Genomic DNA, 19,045 nt, shown 5'->3' with positions numbered 1-19,045 from the left:
GGCACTGCTGGGAGTGTGCACTGCTGGGAGTGTGCACTGCTGGGAGTGTGCACTGGTGGGAGTGTGCACTGGTGGGAGTGTGCACTGGTGGACCGCCTGGCACTGGTGGGAGTGTGTACTGGGCCTAGGCCCAGTGCAGCCCAGAAGCGGCCCCGCCTCCGTGCCAACACTGCTTCCCTGTGGTGCTCAGGTGCTGGTGCTGGAGCTCAGCGACACACCAGCGGAGCAGGCGGTCAGTGTGGCCAGCGTGGACCTGCTCCAGGACCGTGAGGGCTTCACGTGGAAGGGCCACGAGCGGCTGAGTCCGCGCACAGGGCCGCTGCCATGGCCCGCGGGCTTCCAGCCCCGTGTGCTGGTGCAGTGCCTGCCCCCAGCTGCCGTCACCGCCGTCACGCTTCACGCAGAGTGGAGCCTCGTGGCCTTCGGCACCAGTCACGGCTTTGGCCTTTTCGACTACCGTCGCAAGAGCCCAGTGCTCGCCAGGTATGTGGGGTAGCGCTGAGGGTGGGCGGGGGAGCAGCTGGAGCTCCATGGGGCCTCGGCCCCAGTTTCCCTTCCTAAAGTGTGGCAGAGGCAGGCTAGTTTAGAAACCCGGTAGCCTCTGTGGTCCTGAGGAGTGTTCTGAGCGCCATCTGCTGCTGGGACCAAAGGGCAGCCTGAGAGAGCTTTGGCTCTGTGGCGTGGCCTCCTGATGCCCAGCCTTTGGGCTAGTAGGAGCAGGGTGGTTGCTCCACAGCTCGACTGGCTCCTGCCTGACCTTAGGTGCACCCTTCACCCGAACGATTCCCTGGCTATGGAGGGGCCGCTGTCTCGGGTGAAGTCCCTCAAGAAGTCTCTGCGCCAGTCTTTCCGGCGGATCCGCAAGAGCCGAGTCTCGGGCAAGAAGCGGGCTGCTAATGCCAACAGCAAGGTGAGCAGCTTGTCGGTGCGGGGGCTGAGCCTTGCCCCCAGGCCCCGGGTCGGCTTCCCTCGAGCTGCCGCTCCTGGGCAGCCCCAGAATGAGCGGGCAGGCCTGGAGTGTGGCGGGTGGAGAAGGGCGATGTCAGATGCCAGGCGGAAGGTGCTCAGGGAAGACACGCTCAGGAGCCCTGCCCCTTCCAGCTGCAGGAGGCCAATGCACAGCTGGCAGAGCAAGCCTGCCCCCCCGACGTGGAGATGACCCCCGTGCAGCGCCGCATCGAGCCCCGCTCTGCTGACGACTCCCTCTCCGGCGTCGTGCGCTGCCTCTACTTCGCCGACACGTTCCTGCGAGACGGTGAGGCTGGGCGGGGCGGGGCTGGAGGGCTCCAGTGGACCTGGAGGAAGTGGGTGGTGGTGGGAGAAGTGGGGGCAGTGCACCTCCCGGGGGCTCCAGAGTGCTGCCGGGCGTCTGCTGACGCTAGTGACTGGGCCGCCCGTGCCCTGTATGCCACCGCATGGGGCACCAGCGGGAGGGCAGGGGTCGCCGAGTGTGGCTGGCGGGCCCCAAAGGCCTGAGCAGGAAGGAGGGGGCCTGGTGGTGAGGGGCAGGGGCGGCACTGCTGGGCTGTGTGGGTGGCGTGGAGGGGCAGGGACGGAGAGGCTCAGGCAGGGCTGGTGCTGGCCCGCATGCTGAGGGCCTGACTGTGACTCTTGGTCCTGGGCGTACTGATTGTCTCCCTGGTTGGTCTTTACCTTGTATAATAACACAAAAATTGGGGGTGTACAGTGGCCCCCTGAGGGCCTGCTGCTGTTTTATGTTCGCCCATACTGTGCTGTTGTGTCTTGGTGGAGTCTTCTAGATGAAAACGCAAGCATAGTTACTTGAGTCAGCAGAGGTCCCTGACACCGACATGGAGGCCAGCTCCTAGTCTCAGCTCATGCTTGGTTAGCTGGTCTGTGGGCACTCCTTTCTGACATGATTTGTCAAGGGTCTTTGTCTGGTAGATTTTCCCACTTTCTGGATTTGGCTGGTGTAGCCTGGGATTTTTTTTTCCTCCTTTCCTCCTTTCAGCACGAGGGATTGCATCTTTGTGCCTTTGGACTGAATTACATCCCTAATCCCTTCATTTGCTCATTAGTTCAAGACAGGGTCCTGCTTTGTAGTTCAGACTGGCCTTGAACTATGTACCCCAGGCTGGCCTTGAACTTGTGGAAATCCTCCTGCCTCAGCCTCTTGAGTGCTGGTATTACAGGTATGGTGTATCCCACAGTCCTGAGGCCAAGGCAGGAGGATCATTACAGGTTTTAGGCCAGCCTGAGCTACATAGTGAGTTCAAAGCCAGTCTGAACTACAAAGCAATACCCTGTCTCAAAAACAAACAAACAAATAAATAAATGAATACATTTTGAGACAGGTTCTTACTGGGTTGGCCAGGTTGGGCCTAAACTTGGGATTGTCCTGTCTGTTTCCCAGAGTGTTTGTATGACAGGTATGTGTCACCATGCCTGGGTTTTTTTCTTTTTCTTTGAAATGGAGTCTCACTAAGTTGCCAAGTCTGCCCTTGAACTTTCAATCCTCCTGCCTCAGCCTCCTAAGTGGCTGGGATTATAGGCATGCACTACTGTGCTGGCCCAGCCTGGAGGTTTCTGACTTGTTCCATGTCCCTGTGCTGGACTCATGCCTTGGAGCCATCTTGCTTGAATTGTTTTCCCTTTTTCCTGGGGGCCTGGGCTCCTCAGTGGCTTTGCTGTGGCCCATCAGCTTTGCAGGTGGTGAGGGTGGGGTGAAGTTCGCATCTGCCCTCCACCTGCAAAGCTCCGCTGGTTCCACGGACGATCTCTTCCCAGGGCCTCTGTTCACACAGCGCAGGGTGGGTGATGTGCTGGGTGGGCCTCGCTTCATGTGATTCCAGCTTGGAGCTTCCCTCTGGCCACCATGCGGGGCGCAGGCTGCAGAGGGTGGGGTGAGGTGGGGCCCTGGTCTGGGGTGCAGGGCTAGTGATGGGCTGCTGAGGAAGGAGTCCGCGTGGGCGCTTGAGGTACGGCAGGCTGTGGGATTTGGGGATGGCGGCCCTCACATCTTGCACAGATGCCCGTGAGGGGACGTGTGCCTCTGCAGAGCGCGGCTTCCAGGGCTTGACTGGACTCGGAGCACAGAGCGCCGTGACGTGGGTCGGGGTCGCTGGGGAGGTGTGGGACAGGGCGTCCACCATGAGTCCTGGGCACCTCAGTTAGGAAGCGCAGGCCCGGCAGACCTGGGGAAGGACCTGCAGGGCAGGGGCGGCGGCAGCGGGCACCCCCTCACCATGCCCGTGTCCCCACAGCGGCCCACCACGGGCCCACCATGTGGGCAGGCACCAACTCGGGCTGTGTGTTTGCCTATGCGCTGGAGGTGCCGGCAGCCATGGCAGGCGGTGAGAAGCGGCCCGAGCGGGCGGTGGAGGCTGTGCTGGGCAAGGAGGTGCAGCTGATGCACCGGGCTCCGGTCGTGGCCATCGCCGTGCTGGATGGACGCGGCCGCCCACTGCCTGAGCCCTACGAGGCCTCTCGGGACCTGGCCCAGGCGCCTGACATGCAGGGAGGGCATGCCGTGCTCATCGCCTCAGAGGAGCAGTTCAAGGTGAGCTGGGGCGGCTCCCACTGTCGGTCCCCTTGGAGCCCCTGTTCCGCCCAAGCCCTTCTGCTGAGGCTTCCCAAGTCCTTCTGCCCTGTCACGGTGTCCCCAACCATGCCCTGTCCCCACAGTGTCACCTCCCCAGGGGATCCCTGATGCCTGCTGAGTTCTCAGGTCCCTGGTACCTCACTGTCCCTCCCTCAGGCTCTAGACTTTGCGGGGCCTCTGGAGTCTGGTCCCCGAGGCTTGTGTTCGGTGGGGAGTCAGACGCAGCTTCAGGACGTACTGTTGGTTGATTTAGTTTCCAGTGTGGTCAGGGTAAAGATTGGCTGGAGTGTGGAGGAGCAGTGTGGTCCGGGGCACAGTTGGGCTAAGCCAGCGGGGCAAGCGGGGCTCTGGGGTGGGCCTGGTGCTCTGTAGCCCTGAGAGTGAGGGGCCCTGAGGAAAGGGCCAGGCTCTGCTCACCGCCCTTCTCTCACCAGGTGTTCACACTGCCCAAGGTGAGCGCCAAGACCAAGTTCAAGCTGACAGCCCACGAGGGCTGCCGTGTGCGCAAGGTAGCCCTGGCCACGTTTGCTAGCGTGGCCTGTGAGGACTACGCCGAGACCTGCCTGGCCTGCCTCACGAACCTGGGCGACGTGCACGTCTTCTCCGTGCCTGGCTTGCGGCCCCAGGTGCACTACTCCTGTATCCGAAAGGAGGACATCAGTGGCATCGCCTCGTGTGTTTTCACACGCCACGGCCAGGGTGAGGCGGGGTGGGTGGTCAGGAAGAGGGACGTGAGTGGGACTAGAGTGGTCTCTGAGGCACAGACCCTGTGAGCAGGAGCTGGGCGGGGACCTGTTGAGCGCTGGGACTGCCGTCACTGCTCTTGACTGCGGTTCTGTCCTCCCAGGCTTTTACCTGATCTCCCCATCAGAGTTTGAACGCTTCTCCCTGAGCGCCCGAAACATCACAGAGCCGCTCTGCTCTCTGGACATCAGCTGGCCCCGTGATGCCACCCAGGCCAGGTTTGTGGAGGGGGATTGTGTAGTCTGGGCCTGGTCTCATCCCACCCTAGGCTCTGCCCGCCCTGGACTAGCTGGGCCGTACGAGGGTGGGAAGTAGCACCTGCCGTTTCCCTGAACCCACAGGATCCGAGACTCACCCAAGCTGAGCCAGGCTAACGGCACCCCGGGCATCATCCTGGCCCCACAGAGCCAAGATGGAAGCCCTGATCCTGCCCACAGCGAGAGAGCTGGTGAGGGGCACTCACAGCACGGGGTCAGGCCTGGCCTGATGGTGTCGGGGGAGGGGGGAGGACGCTGCTCGGGGGTGGGGCAGGCTTCTGCAGGGCAGCAGCTGAGCCAGGGCTGGATGCGACACAGAGGACTGGCAGGTGTGTGCCCGTTAGGGTCTGTATCCCCAGGTGCAGAGGGTGCTGAGGGGCTCCTGCTGGAGCTGATCACCTCCTCCCTAGATACCCCGGAGCTGCCAGAGGCCACGCTCTCACCCATGTCCATTGACTCGGCTACCAGCGCCGACACCACACTGGACACGACAGGGGATGTCACAGTGGAAGACGTGAAGGATTTCCTGGGGTGAGGCCAGCTTCCCTGTCTGCAGAGCTCCCCACCCCAGGACCACCAAGGCATCCCCCAATGCAGACTTTCTGTTCACTGCCCCAGCTCTGAGGAATCAGAGAAGAATCTGAGGAACCTGGCAGAAGATGAGCCTCATGCTTGCACCATCCTGATCAAATGAGGTACCACAGGGGTGGGGCCCCGCACCTACCCCGTCCTCGCCACTCAACTTGGTCAGGCAGGCCCTGCCAGTGATCACTCTGAGGCCTAGCTGCCTTCCATGGGGTGTCCCGGCAGGGGCTTAGGACGCCCACGCTGCATGATTTTCTTAGGTGGCAGAAGAGGCCCAGCATGTTGAGCTCTTGGCTGTCCTGGGTGTGGAATTTAGAAGTGCAAAGGCGGGGGCTGGTTTGGCACACTGAGCCTGGCCAGAGGCTTGCTGGGCCCTGCCTGCCTCTCAGGGTGTGCCCTACTTAGCTGGAGCCTGAAGATATGCCTGACCCCCCTGGTGCCCCATCTGCTCCTAGGGTCACCGCTGCCCCTTCCTCCCCTCAGAGTCCCACTAAGGTCCAGAGTCTCACGAAGCCTATCAGGGAAGGGCCCTGCCTGCCAGGACAGGAGGTGGCCTGGGGGCACTTGTGCGACAGGTCTGGCTGCGGGACACCTTAGGCAGGCCATCTGCCCCTTTAAGCCTCCTCTGTTCTCTCTGATCCCTTTGTCTTCTCCACCAGGAAGGCCAGCATCATCCCAGCCATCTCTTGCCCTGCTCGGAGCTGGTGTCCTGGATCCCCGGCTTCTGCCTGGTCCCTTAACATAGATCCGTATCTGCTAACCTGTGGGCTCCAGCGGACCTGCCATCCTGCCCCCACCAAGGCTGGGCCACAGAGGGCTGTGGGGCTCTCTTCCTGGAGTCTCTTGACCAGGCTGGCTGCCCTGGGGCTGCTGCCTCTGGGAGAGGGCAGATAGGACTAAACACCAGGCCACCTCCCACTCCATACACCCCCAGCCCTCTCCCTTTGCAAAGAGTATTTTTCTAATGCCTGTGCTGGGCTGGACGGTCGTTTATAAAACTATTTTGGTACTTGCCACTGGGCCAGCCCTCAGTCTGTGTGTGTGTGTGTGTGTGTGTGTGTGTGAGTGAGTGAGAGTGAGTGATGGGGCGCCCTGCTGGGTGTCTCAGCTGGGCTGTTGGGTGTGCGTGTGTGTGCTGGGGGGTTCAGGATGGGCTTCCCTGTAGGTTGTACCTTGGATTTTTTTTCTGGCCTTTTTTTAAAGTTAGTGTTGTTTTAATATTAAAAATACTGATTTTTAATATTGAAAATAAAGCATTTAATATCTCTTTAAAGGGCAACCACATCTGCTTTGTCCCGGGGAGGGGGTTTCACATGTGTGCTCGCTGTGGGGGAGTCTGGTCTCCCAGACCGCCCCCCGCCGCCAGTGCTGCATGTGCTCTTGGGGATGGGGCGCTGGCGGGTGGCCAGGGAGGGGCCGTGACCTGGATACACTCTCAGCTAGCGGAAGTGGTGGGAAGGCCCCTCACCCAGGCCACAGGGGCGGTCTAGGCCAGGGCCTGCCGGAAGTGGCTCCAGGCATGGAAGCAGCGCGTGAAAGCGTGTTGTTCGTTCCCCTTGCGGACCAGGCGCAGGCGGCGTGGCCGCTCGTGCTCTTTGGAGCGCATATGCTGGATGTACACCTGGAAGGAGGGGCGCTGGGCTCAGAGACCCCAGGCCTGGTGAGCCCGCCCCAGGCCCTCACCCCGCCGCACTCACCTGGCAGGCCTTCAGACTTAGTTTGATCTCCACCTGGCTCGTCTGGGTCCCGACCCACATGTAGACCTGGGGGGACAGGGCGGGTGGTGGGCCGGGCGACCTGGGAGTCCTCCCCTTTGGCCCCAGTCCCCGTGTACAGCGGGTGGGCTCCTCTCGGACAGGCAGGGTCCACGTCGGGGTCTTACCTCTTGGCCATTGTCTAACAGCATGATGTCGTCATCTGCCAGGTCATCTTGGCAGAAGTCGGAGCATTTCTCAGTGACTGCAAAGTAGCCCTTCTCATTGGAGCACCTAGAATTCAAGGGTCAAGGCGAGGCCAAGTGCCAGGACTGGGAAGGGAGCCGGGGAGGGAGGCCGAGGCCCTCACCGGAAGAGCCTTGTGTGCTTCATGTACTCGGCGTCCTCGTCATAGGGCTTCTGCGCCCCGATGCCCACCCAGAAGAAGTTCTCGGGCTCCTCGCCTTCGTTGATGACCTGTAGGAAAAGGTCGTCAGTTCAGCCCAAGGTCCCGCCCACTCTACCTGCCCACCCCACCCCAGTCACCTGTTTGCTGTAGGAAACATCAAACATGGTGTTGAGGATATCTTCTACCAGCTTGGCTTCATCCGGATCTGATGCTCGGCCCACCCAGGCATATACAATGCCCTGGTTGTCCTCACTCTCGAAAGGGACCTGTGGAGTATGTGGGGGGACAGGTCGGCTCCAGCCCCACACCCAGCACCTTGACCTGGGGCCCTGGCTCACGGCTACAACCGAACCTTGAGGATGAAGCAGAACTCAGAGTTGAGGAGGCTGCAGTCGGTGTTGATCTGGATGCACCTGGGGAGCAGTGGGGGTCAGCAGGGGCTCAGGCCCTGCTCCCAAACCCCGACCAGCCGCCGCGCCCCCTCCTGCCAGGTACCGGGTGCAGAGCGCGCTGCCATTCGTGCGGATCTGGTAGAGGCTGGGCTGGAGAGTACCCTGGGCCGCCTTCCTCTTGCCTCGGTGGATGATGAATTTTCTCTTGAAATGGGACAGGAATTTGGGGTTCTCCTGCTGCTGTGTCATGCGCGCCACCTGGTGGCATAGAAGTGTCAGGACGCTCCAGGATCCTCCCAGCGCCCCACGCTGTGCCATCCCTACCCCTCCACAGGCCCGGGCTCTTGGGGTGCCACACCTCCAGCTTGCCAGGAAACAGGCTCTCAAACTTCTTCTGCAGACTGAAGGTGAAGGTGAGCCAGCCCATGTTGGAGGCCTCCCGGCCCTGCCAGAAGTACACGACGCACTGGAAGTCCTCCTCAGGCTGCTTCTCCTCCGGCGCGGCCCCTGCCTCCTCGCCTTCTTTGCCCTCGGCCGCAGGCTTCCCGTCCTCCTTCTCTTCCTTCTTCTCCTCCTCCTCGTACTCCACGGGAACCCAGTACCTGAGGAGTCGAGAGGTAAGCAGGGGCCAGAGCCGCGAGGGCGAGGGCAGGAAGCGGGCGTGCTGCCGCGGCTGCACCTGCAGAGAAAGACGTAGCAGTCCTGGGTGTAGAAGTGGCCGAACTCCTCCTCAGGCAGCCGGGCGAACTTCTTGCCCTCCAGCACGAAGCCCTCCATGCCGTCCAGGTCCTCATTCCACTCCTCCATCAGCTGCTCTGCCTGCAGGTGAAGGCCCCGCCCCTGCAGGTCAGAGGGCCGCAGCAGAGGCCCGGCCCCCGGCCCCGTGCCACGGCCCAGCCCCCAACCTCGGCCAGGGCCATGGTGGGCTGTCGAGGCAGGAAGAGCGCAGTGAGGTCGGCCTTCATCTGGTCTTTCTTCTCCGCGTCACGCTTCACCTTCCCGGACAGCCCGGGGCCCTGCAGCACCGCCTCCGCGTTGCGCGTGTAGTCCACCGTCAGCACGTCGTCCCAGTTCTTGAACTTGGCCTTGAACACCTGCGTGGGTGGGAGGGCAGGGTGGCTCCAGGGAGGCCGGGTTTGAGGTCTGGAAGGCTCTGGGAAGGTCGGGCCTGGGGCTGGGGTCTCATGACAGTGGGGCAGTAAGGCCACCCGCACAGTTCGGGCAAGATGGGAGGACCGGGGAGCAGACGCCCTGAGGTGGGACTGCACCTGGGCCTCGGTACCCTCGAGGCTGCGGCTGACGGTGGCATGGCGCGGCCGGTGCAGCATCCCGCACAGCTCCTGGCCCAGCTTGAGGGCGGCCGCGCGTACCAGGCGCGGGGACTTGCGGCCCAGCCAGATAAACACATCTGACCAGCAGTCCAGGATGTACACACAGCGCGTATCCAGCAGGCTCTGCAGCTGCAGACGCAGAGGACCGAGGTCGGCACGCAGGCAGCTGGACAGCCGGGGCCCCGCACGCTCCTGCTCGCCTTACCAGCCGCATCCTCGGCATCAGCTCCACCTTGGGCCGCTTCTTGTGTTCCACAGAGAGCTTGTAGTTGATCTGTGGCAGCTCCAGGTAGCCCAGGCCTAAGCCCACCTGGCAGGAGGAAAGAATGGGCACGGTGCAGCCAGCGCAGCCTCCTGAGTCGGCCTCGGGCCCTTCCACTGCCGCTTTCTCTCTCTCCCTCCGGTTTCGCCCTCCACCGTGGCCAAAGTATGTTCTTGGCCCTTTTTGTACTGAGGCAGGGCCTCCCTAGGCTGCCCGTTTCTCAGCCCAGAGTTACCCTGAACTTGCACTCCTCCTGCCTTGGCCCACTAATGACTGGGTTACAGGCGGGCGCCACCACGCCCAGCTGCTTTTGTTTTTTCCTTGTGGTGCTGGGATTGGACCCAGAGCCTCACGCCGGCCAGGCAAGGGCTCCGCCACGGTGCTGTTTGGAAGGGCTTGTAACAGGTCCTTTCTTAAACTGTCCCTTCTCTCCTCAGGAAGCTCCACTTCCCGGCAACCACAAAAGTAAAGCCAGGTCCCAGCCACAGCGCCTGGGCACCTGCCCCAGCCCCATCTCCCAGAGACAAGCATCCCACTGCGCTCAGCGCGGACGCTCGGGCCGCTGCTCACCCACAGGAGCGCGCTCTCCTCAGTACAGCACCCGGGCTCTCCCCCGACCCGGGGAAGTCGGCCGGCCCTGAGCCCCACCGCCCAGCGCACCTTGTACAGCTTAGGCTGGGGAGGCCAGAAGTCGTCGGGCACGTGCTGCTTGATCTCGGCGGGCTCCCCGCCCAGCGCCTCCCAGAACTCCGGGCCCTCCTGGCCCTGCGCCAGCTGCGTGATCTCTGCCCTCCCCTTCCGCTCGTTCTTGTTAATTTTCTCTGCAAAAAGCCTGAGAATGGGACGCAAACCCTCAGGGACACGTCCCCTCTCAGGTGACACCTGTCGTCTGCACGGAGCACCCCACAGCACCCTCGTACCTGGCTTTGGTGGTGCTGCTCAGTGTGGCCCGGGCCCCCCGCCACACGTAGATGTCCAGGCCTCGGTCCAGCAGGAACACAAACCTGGGCCAGAGCAGCAGGAGAGAGACGTGACGGAGCGTGGCGCGCTGAGGCTCCCCTGCCCCGGGTCAGCCAAGAAAACCCACCGTGCGGGGCTTCAGCCCCGTTCCTGGGTGAGCCTCAGGGACCCTCCCGCCCGCTCCCAGGGACAAGGGTTAGAAGCACTGCTAAAGCCTCCTCTTCAGGAGGCCAAGTATGTCCCCTACGGGTAGGAAGGAGGCTGAGGATGAAGACCCCCACCTCGGAGGGCTCACCTTGGGTCCAGGGAGGTTCCCTTGAGGGGCACAGGCTCCAACTTAATGTTCTTTCTCCCATACACACGGTACATCCTGGGAACCGGCACAAGAGGGCTCATTATGGGCGGCCAGGGGCCACCCTCACCCCCCGCCCCCCGCAGAGTCCAGATGGGCAGTCACCCCGCTCGCCCTCACCTGGTGGTGTAGTGCGTGTCCTCCACGGTGTAGAAGCCACTGGCCGTTCCACCCTCGATGTAGGAGATGTCGTTGTCGAACACCTGTGTGTGTGAGGCAGGTTCTTCGTCAGCCGGGTGCCCCCACCCATGTACCTCTTGGGGCTGGCACGGAGCTGGACACAACCTATGATGCTGCTACAACTCTAGGATGCTAGAAACACTGCCTGTGAACACAGACACACCGGGGTCCGGGAATGGACAGAAACGGGTTCCTCTGTGCTGGAGGCCTGCGTGGTGGGCGCAGAGCTGGGTGAATCCGTAGAATCGGGGTGCGTGTGTCTGCAGGTAACCAGCTAGGGAGGTGGGGTGGGGTGGGGTGGGGGCACAGTGGCTCGCTGACCGCTTCTAGTTCGTTCCGGGCTGGCCCTGGCCCGGCCTCTTCAGCAGCCAACTAGCGGCCCACCCTGTCACAGCCGCCGGCTCCAGCCGCTGGCTCTCCTGGCCACGTTCTCCCAGCTCCCTCTGCAGCCCTCCGGTCCAGCTTGTCCTCAGGCCCCCTTAGCCTCGGCCACAGCCGCCAACTGCGGCTTCTACTAACCGAGCCTTCAGCCACCCCGGCCCCTCCAGCCGCCCCAGACCTCATCTTGCCAGTACCTTAGGGCTGGCTAACTGCCCCTGCCCAATCTGCACCCCAACCACCACACTCAGGAAGCCCCGGGAGCCCTCAGCCCTGCCCGCCCCCTACCTGCAGGAACTCCTCGCTCTCATCGCCCATCTCCTCCCGCACCGTGCGGCACTCCGCACCCAGGTAGTTCCGCAGGTTGACGGCATGAATGGCGGAGCAGGCTTTCTTGTCAAGTGTGGCCTCCGCGCCGATCCAGTAGTAGATCTCCCAGTTGAGGGAGCCGCTGTCATCCAGAAAGGTCTGGGAGCACAGGCACCACGGTGAGGGGCTCCCCAGCCCCAGGACGGACGCGCCGTCCGCACTCCCTAGACCGCTCCACCTGGCCACCTCCCACTGCGTGCCCCAGGTCCCACCTTGAGCACGATGTAGCAGTCGGCCTCGTAGAACTTGCTGTGGAAGGCCTCCTCCACCAGCACGGGCACGAAGTTCTCAATCTGCCAGATGGTCAAGCCGGGCAGCTGGCCCACGTCCTCCGTGAAGAACTCGGAGTAGTCGAGCCGTGGCTTCTCCAGGCCCTGGTCCCAGCGCCGCACCTTACTCCCGGAGGCCCGGGCATCCACTGTCTCCTGGGTGATGGTCGCAGTGCAGGGCCTGGTCAGCAAGCCCTCGGACGGGCCTCTACCTGCTCCCCGCTGCAGGGCCTCTGCACAGCCATCCTCTGCCCAGGGCCTGTCCCTCTTGGCCTAGGGCAGTAGGCCTTGAGCAGGGTCCAGTGGGCCTGTCCCGTCCCAGCCCTGGTCCGGCTCACCTCCTGCTTTTTGTTCTTCTCCTGGGCTACGTCGGACATGCCCTTCAACACCTGCTTGGCCTGGTCATCCTGGGCTGAGTCCTTGCGTCTCCGCAGCCGCATCTTTCGAGCCAGGGGGTCCTTGGGCCCACTTCCTGCTTGGAGGTGCAGGGGGCAAGCTGTTGAGCCCTGGCTGGACCGTGCTCTTGGGCATCCAGCCAGCTACAGGCCAACCCCATCCTCCGTGGCCAGACAGCTATACCCCACCCAATCTACAGATGAGAAAGCCGAGGCCCACACAGACAGTCCTGTTCTCAGGCCAGCTATTCTGTTACTCACCAGCTGCTGCCGCCGCAGCCACCGTGGCAGGGGAGGCGCCTGCCAGCCGTAGCTGATTCTGCAGTGAGAAGTCGATGTTGTACCACTCAGCGGCACGGTCAGCGGGTTTGGGCGGCATGACCAGGCTGGGGTTCTCTCGCACATCCAGGACCTGTTCCAGATAATCAGAGAGGGCGCTGAGTGTGCGTGCACACGTGTACACACACACACACACACACACACACACACACACGCCCCGCACCAGAGGCCAGGTGTGCATCCCGGCCGCCTCTGCGGCTGGCTGGGGGGGTGTGCCACAGACACAGCTCGCTTTCTCCCCACTGGCCCCCAGCACTGCCCCCAGGAGGTCTCTGCAGGGACCCCTCACTCCAGGGCACGCCCCCGCTCAGTCTTTCCTGAGCCCTCCCCACTCAGCGGCCCCAGCCCACGACCTCGAGCTCTGTCAGGAAGTGGATGGCCTCCGGGAGGGTCACCAGCCGGTTCTTGTTCAGGACAAGCTTCCTCAGCTTTGGGCATCTATAAAGACAGGGCCAGAGCAAGACAAGGGATTGAGGGGGGTGACTTCCAAACCTGGGGAAGGGGAGGGTAACAGAGAGGGCTGGGGAGCGGGGTGGGGGCGTCCTCTATTCTCAGAGCCGGGAGGGTACTGTGCCCTTCGGCAGGGCGTGGAAGTGGTGTGGAGGCCCCAGTTCACTTGGCACTGGAACTTTTCTGTTCTTAAACCTAACAGCGTCTCTCCAAAGGGTGCTCTGGAGAACCCAAGTCAGGAATGGCTGTATGGAACCCCAGGGCCTTTGCACAGGCCACTTAACCCATCTCCAAAGACTGCAGACTGAGTTCCACCTGGTTCTGGGCTTTCCGCCAACTACCCAGCACCTGCAAAGGCTTTCGGGAATCAGCTCCAGGTTGTTGTTGGCGGCCATGAACTCCTCCAGGCTGGTCAGCTTGCCGATGCCAGAGGGCAGCCCATCGAAGTCCAGCTTGTTAGAGTTCAGGTACAGCTTCTTCAGCTTGGTCAGCTTGCAGATGGCCGACTGGAGAGAGCCGGGCAGCACAGCGGTCAGGCCCGAGCGCCGCAGCCCCCTCCCCGGCCCTCCAGGCCCCACACGCACAGGCAGTGAGGTGAGCTGGTTGCGGGACAGGTTCAAGGTCTCCACGTGGACCCACTGGTCGATGCACAGCGACAGCTCCGTGATCTGGTTGCTGCTCAGGTTGAGGCGCTGAAGGCTGGGGAGGGTGTACAGGCACTCGGGCACCCGGGTTAGGTCATTGCACGACAGGTCCACATCTAGGGTGACAGGAGGAGCCCATCAGCTGGGGCCCGCACGGCAGGCGCTGGAGCAGCCAGCCTTAGGTGGAACGCCAGTTCTGGCATTGTCGGGCGGGGACGAGCTGTGTGAGCTGCAGTCTCTCCGTTTGAAGACAAACTTCCCAGCGCCAAGTGGGTCTAGGCAAAACGCCAGTGCTCACAACACGCCTAACGGTCACCATGGTCATCACGGCAACAGAAAATGTCCTAACTACAGGTAAGGCTGGAAAAGCAGTTTAGCCTCTTTTTTCATGAGGACGTGAGGGAGCCCAGAGGGATCCAGAAGTTAGAAGGGCCCCCGGGGCAGTCCCAACCTGCAAGGTTGCTCAGGCCCTCCAGGCTGGTGGGGAGGTTGCTCTGGGTGCGCTGTGTGTTCCGCAGATGTAGGGTCTGCAGGGCTGTCATGGCTGGAAGCTGCCTGCCAGGGAGACAGGAGCATCAGGGCTGGGGGCAGGGTGGCCCGGGCGGGGGCTGGAGGGCAGGTCACGGCCAGCTGCAGGGGAGGCATGTAGGAGGAGACACGGAGGGCGCGTGCCCTCGGGAAGGACAGGCTGGGGTGGGCAGGACGCACGCGGGCTGCAGGAGCCCACCGGAGCTGCGCGTGCAGCAGCGGGTTCCCGCTGAGCACCAGCGTCTGCAAGTGCACAAGCCGTCGCATCTGCGGCGGTAAGCTCTCCAGGCGGTTTTCGCTGAGGTCCAAGTACAGCAGGTCGGTGAGGTTGATGAACAGCTGGTTGGGGATGCTGTCAATGCTGCAGGTGGCGAGACGGAAGGCCACCCGGGTCAGCCTCGCACACCGCCTGCCCCAGGCTCAGCCCCCGGCCCACCCCGAGGCCAGCACCTGTTATGGCTGAGGTTCAGCACCAGCATGTTCTTGGCATTCTCCAGCTCCCGCGGGCACTCCGTCAGCTGGTTGTAGCTCAAGTCCTGGGTGCGAGGGGCAAGGCCCAGCTCAGTGGCGTCCCCACCCCGCCAGGCCCCTGCCTCTCGGGGATCAGGCAGGGCACCGCTGCAAGGAGTGGGCAAGGGGGTTTAAGGGCCAGAGAGAGACCGAGAGCTGGATGGTGGGGCTGCAAAGGGACCAGGCGGAGGAGAGCAGCCACTGACCAGGACAGAGAGGTCATCCAGCTTGAAGATATCATCAGGGACTCCGGAATTCTTCAGGCTGTTGGCTCGAGCTACAATGGCCTGGGGATAAACCGTAAGAATCACGGAATTCCGTAAGGTCCTGAGTTCAATTCTCAGTACCCAAAAAATAAAAAATAAAAAAATAAAAAATACCAGAGTCCACAGTTCCGTGCTTCCTCTCCCAGAAAGAGAGGTCAAGGTAGGACGCTTCCTCAGGAAGCTCACTGGAGGCCAGGACTGAGTGCCCTCCCACATCTGGCTTTTGCTCACACAGTTCCTCTGCCTGGTGGGATTTTGGTGGTGGTGGTGGTGGGGTACTGGGAATCAAACTCAAGATCTCTCTCAGGAGGCTGAGGCAGGAGGGTCGTTATGAGTTTGAGGCCAGCCCGGGCTACAAAGTGAGCCCAAGCCTGAACTGCATAGAGAGACCCTGTCTCAAAAAGAAAAAAAAAAACCAAAAAACAAAAAGAGAAGCAAAACCCAAAAAATCCTTACATCTCAGGCAGGTGCTGCACCACTGAGCTAAATCCCCAGCCCCTGCAAGGAGGATTTTCTTATCCTCCTGGAAAATATTTTTTTTCCCCTGGTACCGGGAATCGAACTCGGGGCCTTGCACTTGCCAGGCAGGTGCTTGTGCCACTGAGCTATATCCCTGACCCCCTAAATTTCTTTTTTGTTGTTTTTATTTTTAGGGTTTTTGTGTGTTTTGTTTTGTTTGAGACAGGGTCTCACTATGTAGTTCAGGCTGGCTTTGGACACATTATGTAGCCCAGGCTAACCACAAACTCACAGTGATGCTCCTGCTTCAGCCTCCTGAGGGCTGAGATCACAAGTGTGTGCCTCTATGCCTGGCTCCTCCTAGTAAATTTTATTCATTTATTTTATTTTTGGTTTTTCTCCGGTACCGGGAACCAAACTCACGACCTTGCACTTGCCAGGCAGGCGCTTTTGCCACTGAGCTAAATCCCCAGCTCCCTAGTAAATTTTATTCAAACCTCGGAGCCCAACTCAAATGTGCCCCAGAGATGAGAACAGGGCCCTCAGGGAACATTTTCTGATCAAACAATTCCTATTCTTAATTCCAAAAGGCCAATTAGGGTGTAGTTCTGAATTAGTTTTTCTTTAAAACAGAAGGAAGTATTACACCGGAGAGAAATCAGAGGGTGGACATCAAGTAATTCTGCTCAGAGGATGTACAGAGTTCAAGAGCAACAGTGGACAGGCCAGGGATGGTGCTGTAGCTGCAAGTGACAGCAGAGCTAACAGGAACTGCCTCTGGCTGTCCTTCCTTCCTCTCTCCCATTTTTCCTTCCTTCCTTCGTTGGTGCTGGGGATTGAACCCAGCGCCTTCTTACTAAGCTACATCCCTAGCCCTTTTTAATTTTTTTTGAGATCTTCCTAAGTAGCCCACCATAGGCTCAAACTTGTAGTTTTCCAGCTTTAGCCCCTAATAACCCTACACTCCCGCACCCCTGTGGTACTGGAGATCGACACTGAGTTACGTTTCCAGCTTTTTCTATATTCTTTGTGTCTTGATAAATTGCTGAGTGTCCCAGGCTGGGCTCAAATTTGACATCCTCCTGCCTCAGCCTCCCAGAGTGCTGGGATTACAAATATGTGCTACTATGCTCAGCTAACCCCTGAAAATTCTGCAACCCTCCTGTTTGTGCAGTGCAGGCTACTGGTTTATAGGATAACTCTAACCCACAGAATGGGAAGGACCTGTCTAAAGCTGTGCAGCCAGGAAGTAGCAGACTCCAGTCTCCAACTTAGGGAGCCCAAATCCTGAGGCTGAGCCCTACGCATTCAGGGCTCTGGCCTGGAAGGAGACAACCCTACCTCAGGCCTGTAGGGGTGGCCAGGGGTCTGAGGTTGTGGGATGTCAGACTATCTTCCTGCCTCAACCAGACCCAACCCCAACTATAGTGGTTCTTGGCTGACCTTAGGTGAGGAACCTGTATCTGCGGCCAAGTACTCTCACATGTGATGTGGTGGGGAGCAGCGAGCATGTAACAAACTCACAGAACCTAGGTGGCAAAGAGGTGGACCTGCACGGCTATTGTTAATGTGCCGGTCCAAAATGGTGATGGAGCTGGGGATGGTGGTGCACGCCTGTAATCCCGGTACTCGGGAGGCTGAGGCAGGGTCGTTGTGAGTTTGAGGCCAGCCTGGGCTACAGAGTGAGCTCAAGGCCAGTCTGAATTGTATAGCGAGACCCTGTCTCAAAAAGACAGAAAAAAAAAAAAAAGACAAAATGGGGCCAGGGATATAGCTCAGTGGCACAATGCCTGCTTGGCAAGCATGAGGTTGTGAATTCGATTCCCAGTACCAAAAAAAAAAAAAAAAAGATTGAGAGACAAAATGGGGGTGGGAGATGTGAGGGCGATCTGGCTATGACATCTGCCACCCGGCTGATCCCCAGGGTGATCCGGCTGAACTGGCTGGCTAGTGGGTGTCCCGGCCCTCCCTCACCGCTCCGTGTGCGTCCCTTTGGAAGCTGTCCCTCCCAACGCTGTCACCTGGTTGAACAGGGTGGGCACCCTCCATAGAGGAGATCGTTCCTGGTCAAAGCTACCAGGGCTGTGCTCCCCGCTGGAGCCTCCAAGCAAGCTCTCACCACCACGTGGAATTCTCTGATCCACATGGATTTCCTTACACAGCACATAGCCGTATCCTCTTAAACTAGCAGGGGGCCCCTTTGTGACGCCTAGCACCTCCGCTGGACATGGGAGGTGGGCAGAGACACTGGCCCAGCCTGGGGTTCCAGCTCTGACTCAGGTTCCCAAGCCCGGAGGCTCCCGGCCAGCACTCACCCGAAGCGAAGGCAGGCTGGACAGTTCCCCATGCAGCGTGGTCAGGTTGTTGTGGCTCACGGACAGGTGCTCCTGGGCCGGGACAGGGGCACAGAGGCTCAGAGGGGAGCAGCGGGTAGGGGGGCGTCCAGGGCCCCATCTGCCCTCCCACTCTGCACTACCCCGGAGCGCCCTGCAGCCCAAACCACTCCTGCAGCCTCCCTCCCTCCCTCGCACACCCAGCCCCTTTGCGCACTCCCGGGATGGAGTGTTCCCTCCGCCAGCTTCTCACAGCTGTGCTCTTCCTCTGTGTCCTTCGCCTTCCCTGCAGCCGTGCCCGCCTAGCCCGGCCCCATTCACAGGGACCCTCCGACTGCCCGAAGCCCCTTACCAGCTTCTGCAGGGCGGCCAGCTCTTCAGGCAGGTAGCAGAGGCCTGTGCGGTTCAGTTTTAGCCATCGCAGGCTGGTCATGGCCTTGACATTCTCAGGAAAGTAGCCACCCTGGTGGGGGCATGTCAGGATGAGGCTCATTTGAGTGAAGGAGCCCCTGCCCCCTCTGCTCCCTGTGCTGCTCCCCGCTAACCCGTGGGAGTCTTTGGGGTAAAAACAAGCCAACTCACCAGCTCTGAGACCCTGGACAGGTCACCTTGCACTGGTTTTTTTTTGTCTGTTTTTTTTTTTTTTTTTTTTTTTTTTTTGAGACAGGGCCTCGCTGTGCAGTTCAGGCTGGCCTTGAGCTCACTACTTTGTAGCCCAGGCTGGTCTTGAACTCACCACAATCCTCCTGCCTCAGCCTCCCGAGTGCTGGGATTATAGGCGTGCACCACCACGCCAGGCCACGCTGTCACTTTGTGTCTCACTTTCTAATAAAAGTCTCCATGTGACAAGATGCTAACCGGAGGTTTATCTCTGCTCCTGGCCTCTGAGCCCTGGGAAGGCCAGGATGAAACCGGCTTCTTTTACAGGACATCCCAGCACCCACTTCGTGTTCAGCTTGGCTCACATTCCCGATCGGGCCACCTGGGGTCCCAGCGACTGCCAAGGCTCCACCGTCCCCCACGCCCTGCCCTGTACAGCCATCATTCACTTGTTTATTCACTCTTCATGTCCCAAAGCCCCCCACGGCCACAGGCGCTGTCGCCCCGAGCCCTCCTCGCCTCGCTTCCTGCGGCCCTGCGGCACTGACGCTCGCCCCACTTCCCTCTCCCGCCCGGACTTGGGCGGGGCTGGCTCCTCGGCCCGGACCTGGCCCGGACAGCAGCTGCCCGGACAGCTGTCCCCCGCGACCCGCACCCCTGCCCTGCGCTCTCCCCGCCGCCGATCTCGCCGCACCGCAGGCACGCACACGGTCTGCTCTCCAGCCCCTGCCCGGGTGAGAAAGCCCGGGTTCTGCGAGGGGAAGCGACTCGCCGAGG

General features: G+C 60.9%; 3 protein-coding genes across 3 annotated transcripts in view; 2 read left to right on the top strand and 1 right to left on the bottom strand.

Annotated features, from left to right (window-relative positions):
* Llgl1 (lethal giant larvae homolog 1 (Drosophila)) overlaps positions 1-6,353 on the top strand; it is a gene marked incomplete at its 5' end in the record, with an annotated part of 14,420 nt that extends 8,067 nt beyond the window's left edge. Inside the window, 10 exon segments of the mRNA XM_005402281.2 lie at positions 191-483; positions 763-910; positions 1,102-1,255; positions 3,225-3,520; positions 3,997-4,261; positions 4,410-4,524; positions 4,648-4,754; positions 4,974-5,094; positions 5,182-5,258; positions 5,808-6,353. Of these exon segments, the coding sequence (XP_005402338.2) occupies positions 191-483; positions 763-910; positions 1,102-1,255; positions 3,225-3,520; positions 3,997-4,261; positions 4,410-4,524; positions 4,648-4,754; positions 4,974-5,094; positions 5,182-5,257 (1,575 nt within the window).
* A 28-nt stretch (positions 6,354-6,381) lies between these two features.
* Positions 6,382-19,045, bottom strand: part of Flii (flightless I actin binding protein) — a gene marked incomplete in the record, with an annotated part of 13,643 nt that continues 979 nt past the window's right edge. Inside the window, 29 exon segments of the mRNA XM_013503179.1 lie at positions 6,382-6,769; positions 6,846-6,911; positions 7,031-7,136; positions 7,213-7,319; positions 7,389-7,517; positions 7,604-7,664; positions 7,747-7,901; positions 8,002-8,245; positions 8,323-8,462; positions 8,549-8,737; positions 8,912-9,103; positions 9,180-9,284; positions 9,897-10,068; positions 10,157-10,240; positions 10,492-10,566; positions 10,669-10,751; positions 11,395-11,574; positions 11,688-11,900; positions 12,083-12,216; positions 12,401-12,551; positions 12,832-12,916; positions 13,277-13,434; positions 13,513-13,688; positions 14,024-14,127; positions 14,300-14,461; positions 14,551-14,636; positions 14,817-14,897; positions 17,651-17,722; positions 18,021-18,131. Coding sequence (XP_013358633.1) covers positions 6,635-6,769; positions 6,846-6,911; positions 7,031-7,136; positions 7,213-7,319; positions 7,389-7,517; positions 7,604-7,664; positions 7,747-7,901; positions 8,002-8,245; positions 8,323-8,462; positions 8,549-8,737; positions 8,912-9,103; positions 9,180-9,284; positions 9,897-10,068; positions 10,157-10,240; positions 10,492-10,566; positions 10,669-10,751; positions 11,395-11,574; positions 11,688-11,900; positions 12,083-12,216; positions 12,401-12,551; positions 12,832-12,916; positions 13,277-13,434; positions 13,513-13,688; positions 14,024-14,127; positions 14,300-14,461; positions 14,551-14,636; positions 14,817-14,897; positions 17,651-17,722; positions 18,021-18,131 — 3,756 coding nt within the window.
* The window catches only part of Mief2 (mitochondrial elongation factor 2), a 6,654-nt gene continuing 6,218 nt past the window's right edge, over positions 18,610-19,045 (top strand). Inside the window, exon 1 of the mRNA XM_005402285.2 lies at positions 18,610-19,002. The gene's annotated coding sequence lies outside the window, so the exon portion shown is untranslated. The remainder of the gene's footprint in view (positions 19,003-19,045) is intronic.

The sequence above is a fragment of the Chinchilla lanigera genome, unplaced genomic scaffold (genome assembly GCF_000276665.1).
Source record: "Chinchilla lanigera isolate Chin_1 unplaced genomic scaffold, ChiLan1.0 scaffold00077, whole genome shotgun sequence".
Taxonomy (NCBI): Eukaryota; Metazoa; Chordata; class Mammalia; order Rodentia; family Chinchillidae; genus Chinchilla; species Chinchilla lanigera.
Note: the sequence above shows the minus strand (reverse complement) of the source record. Positions and strands in the feature narration are given on the sequence as shown.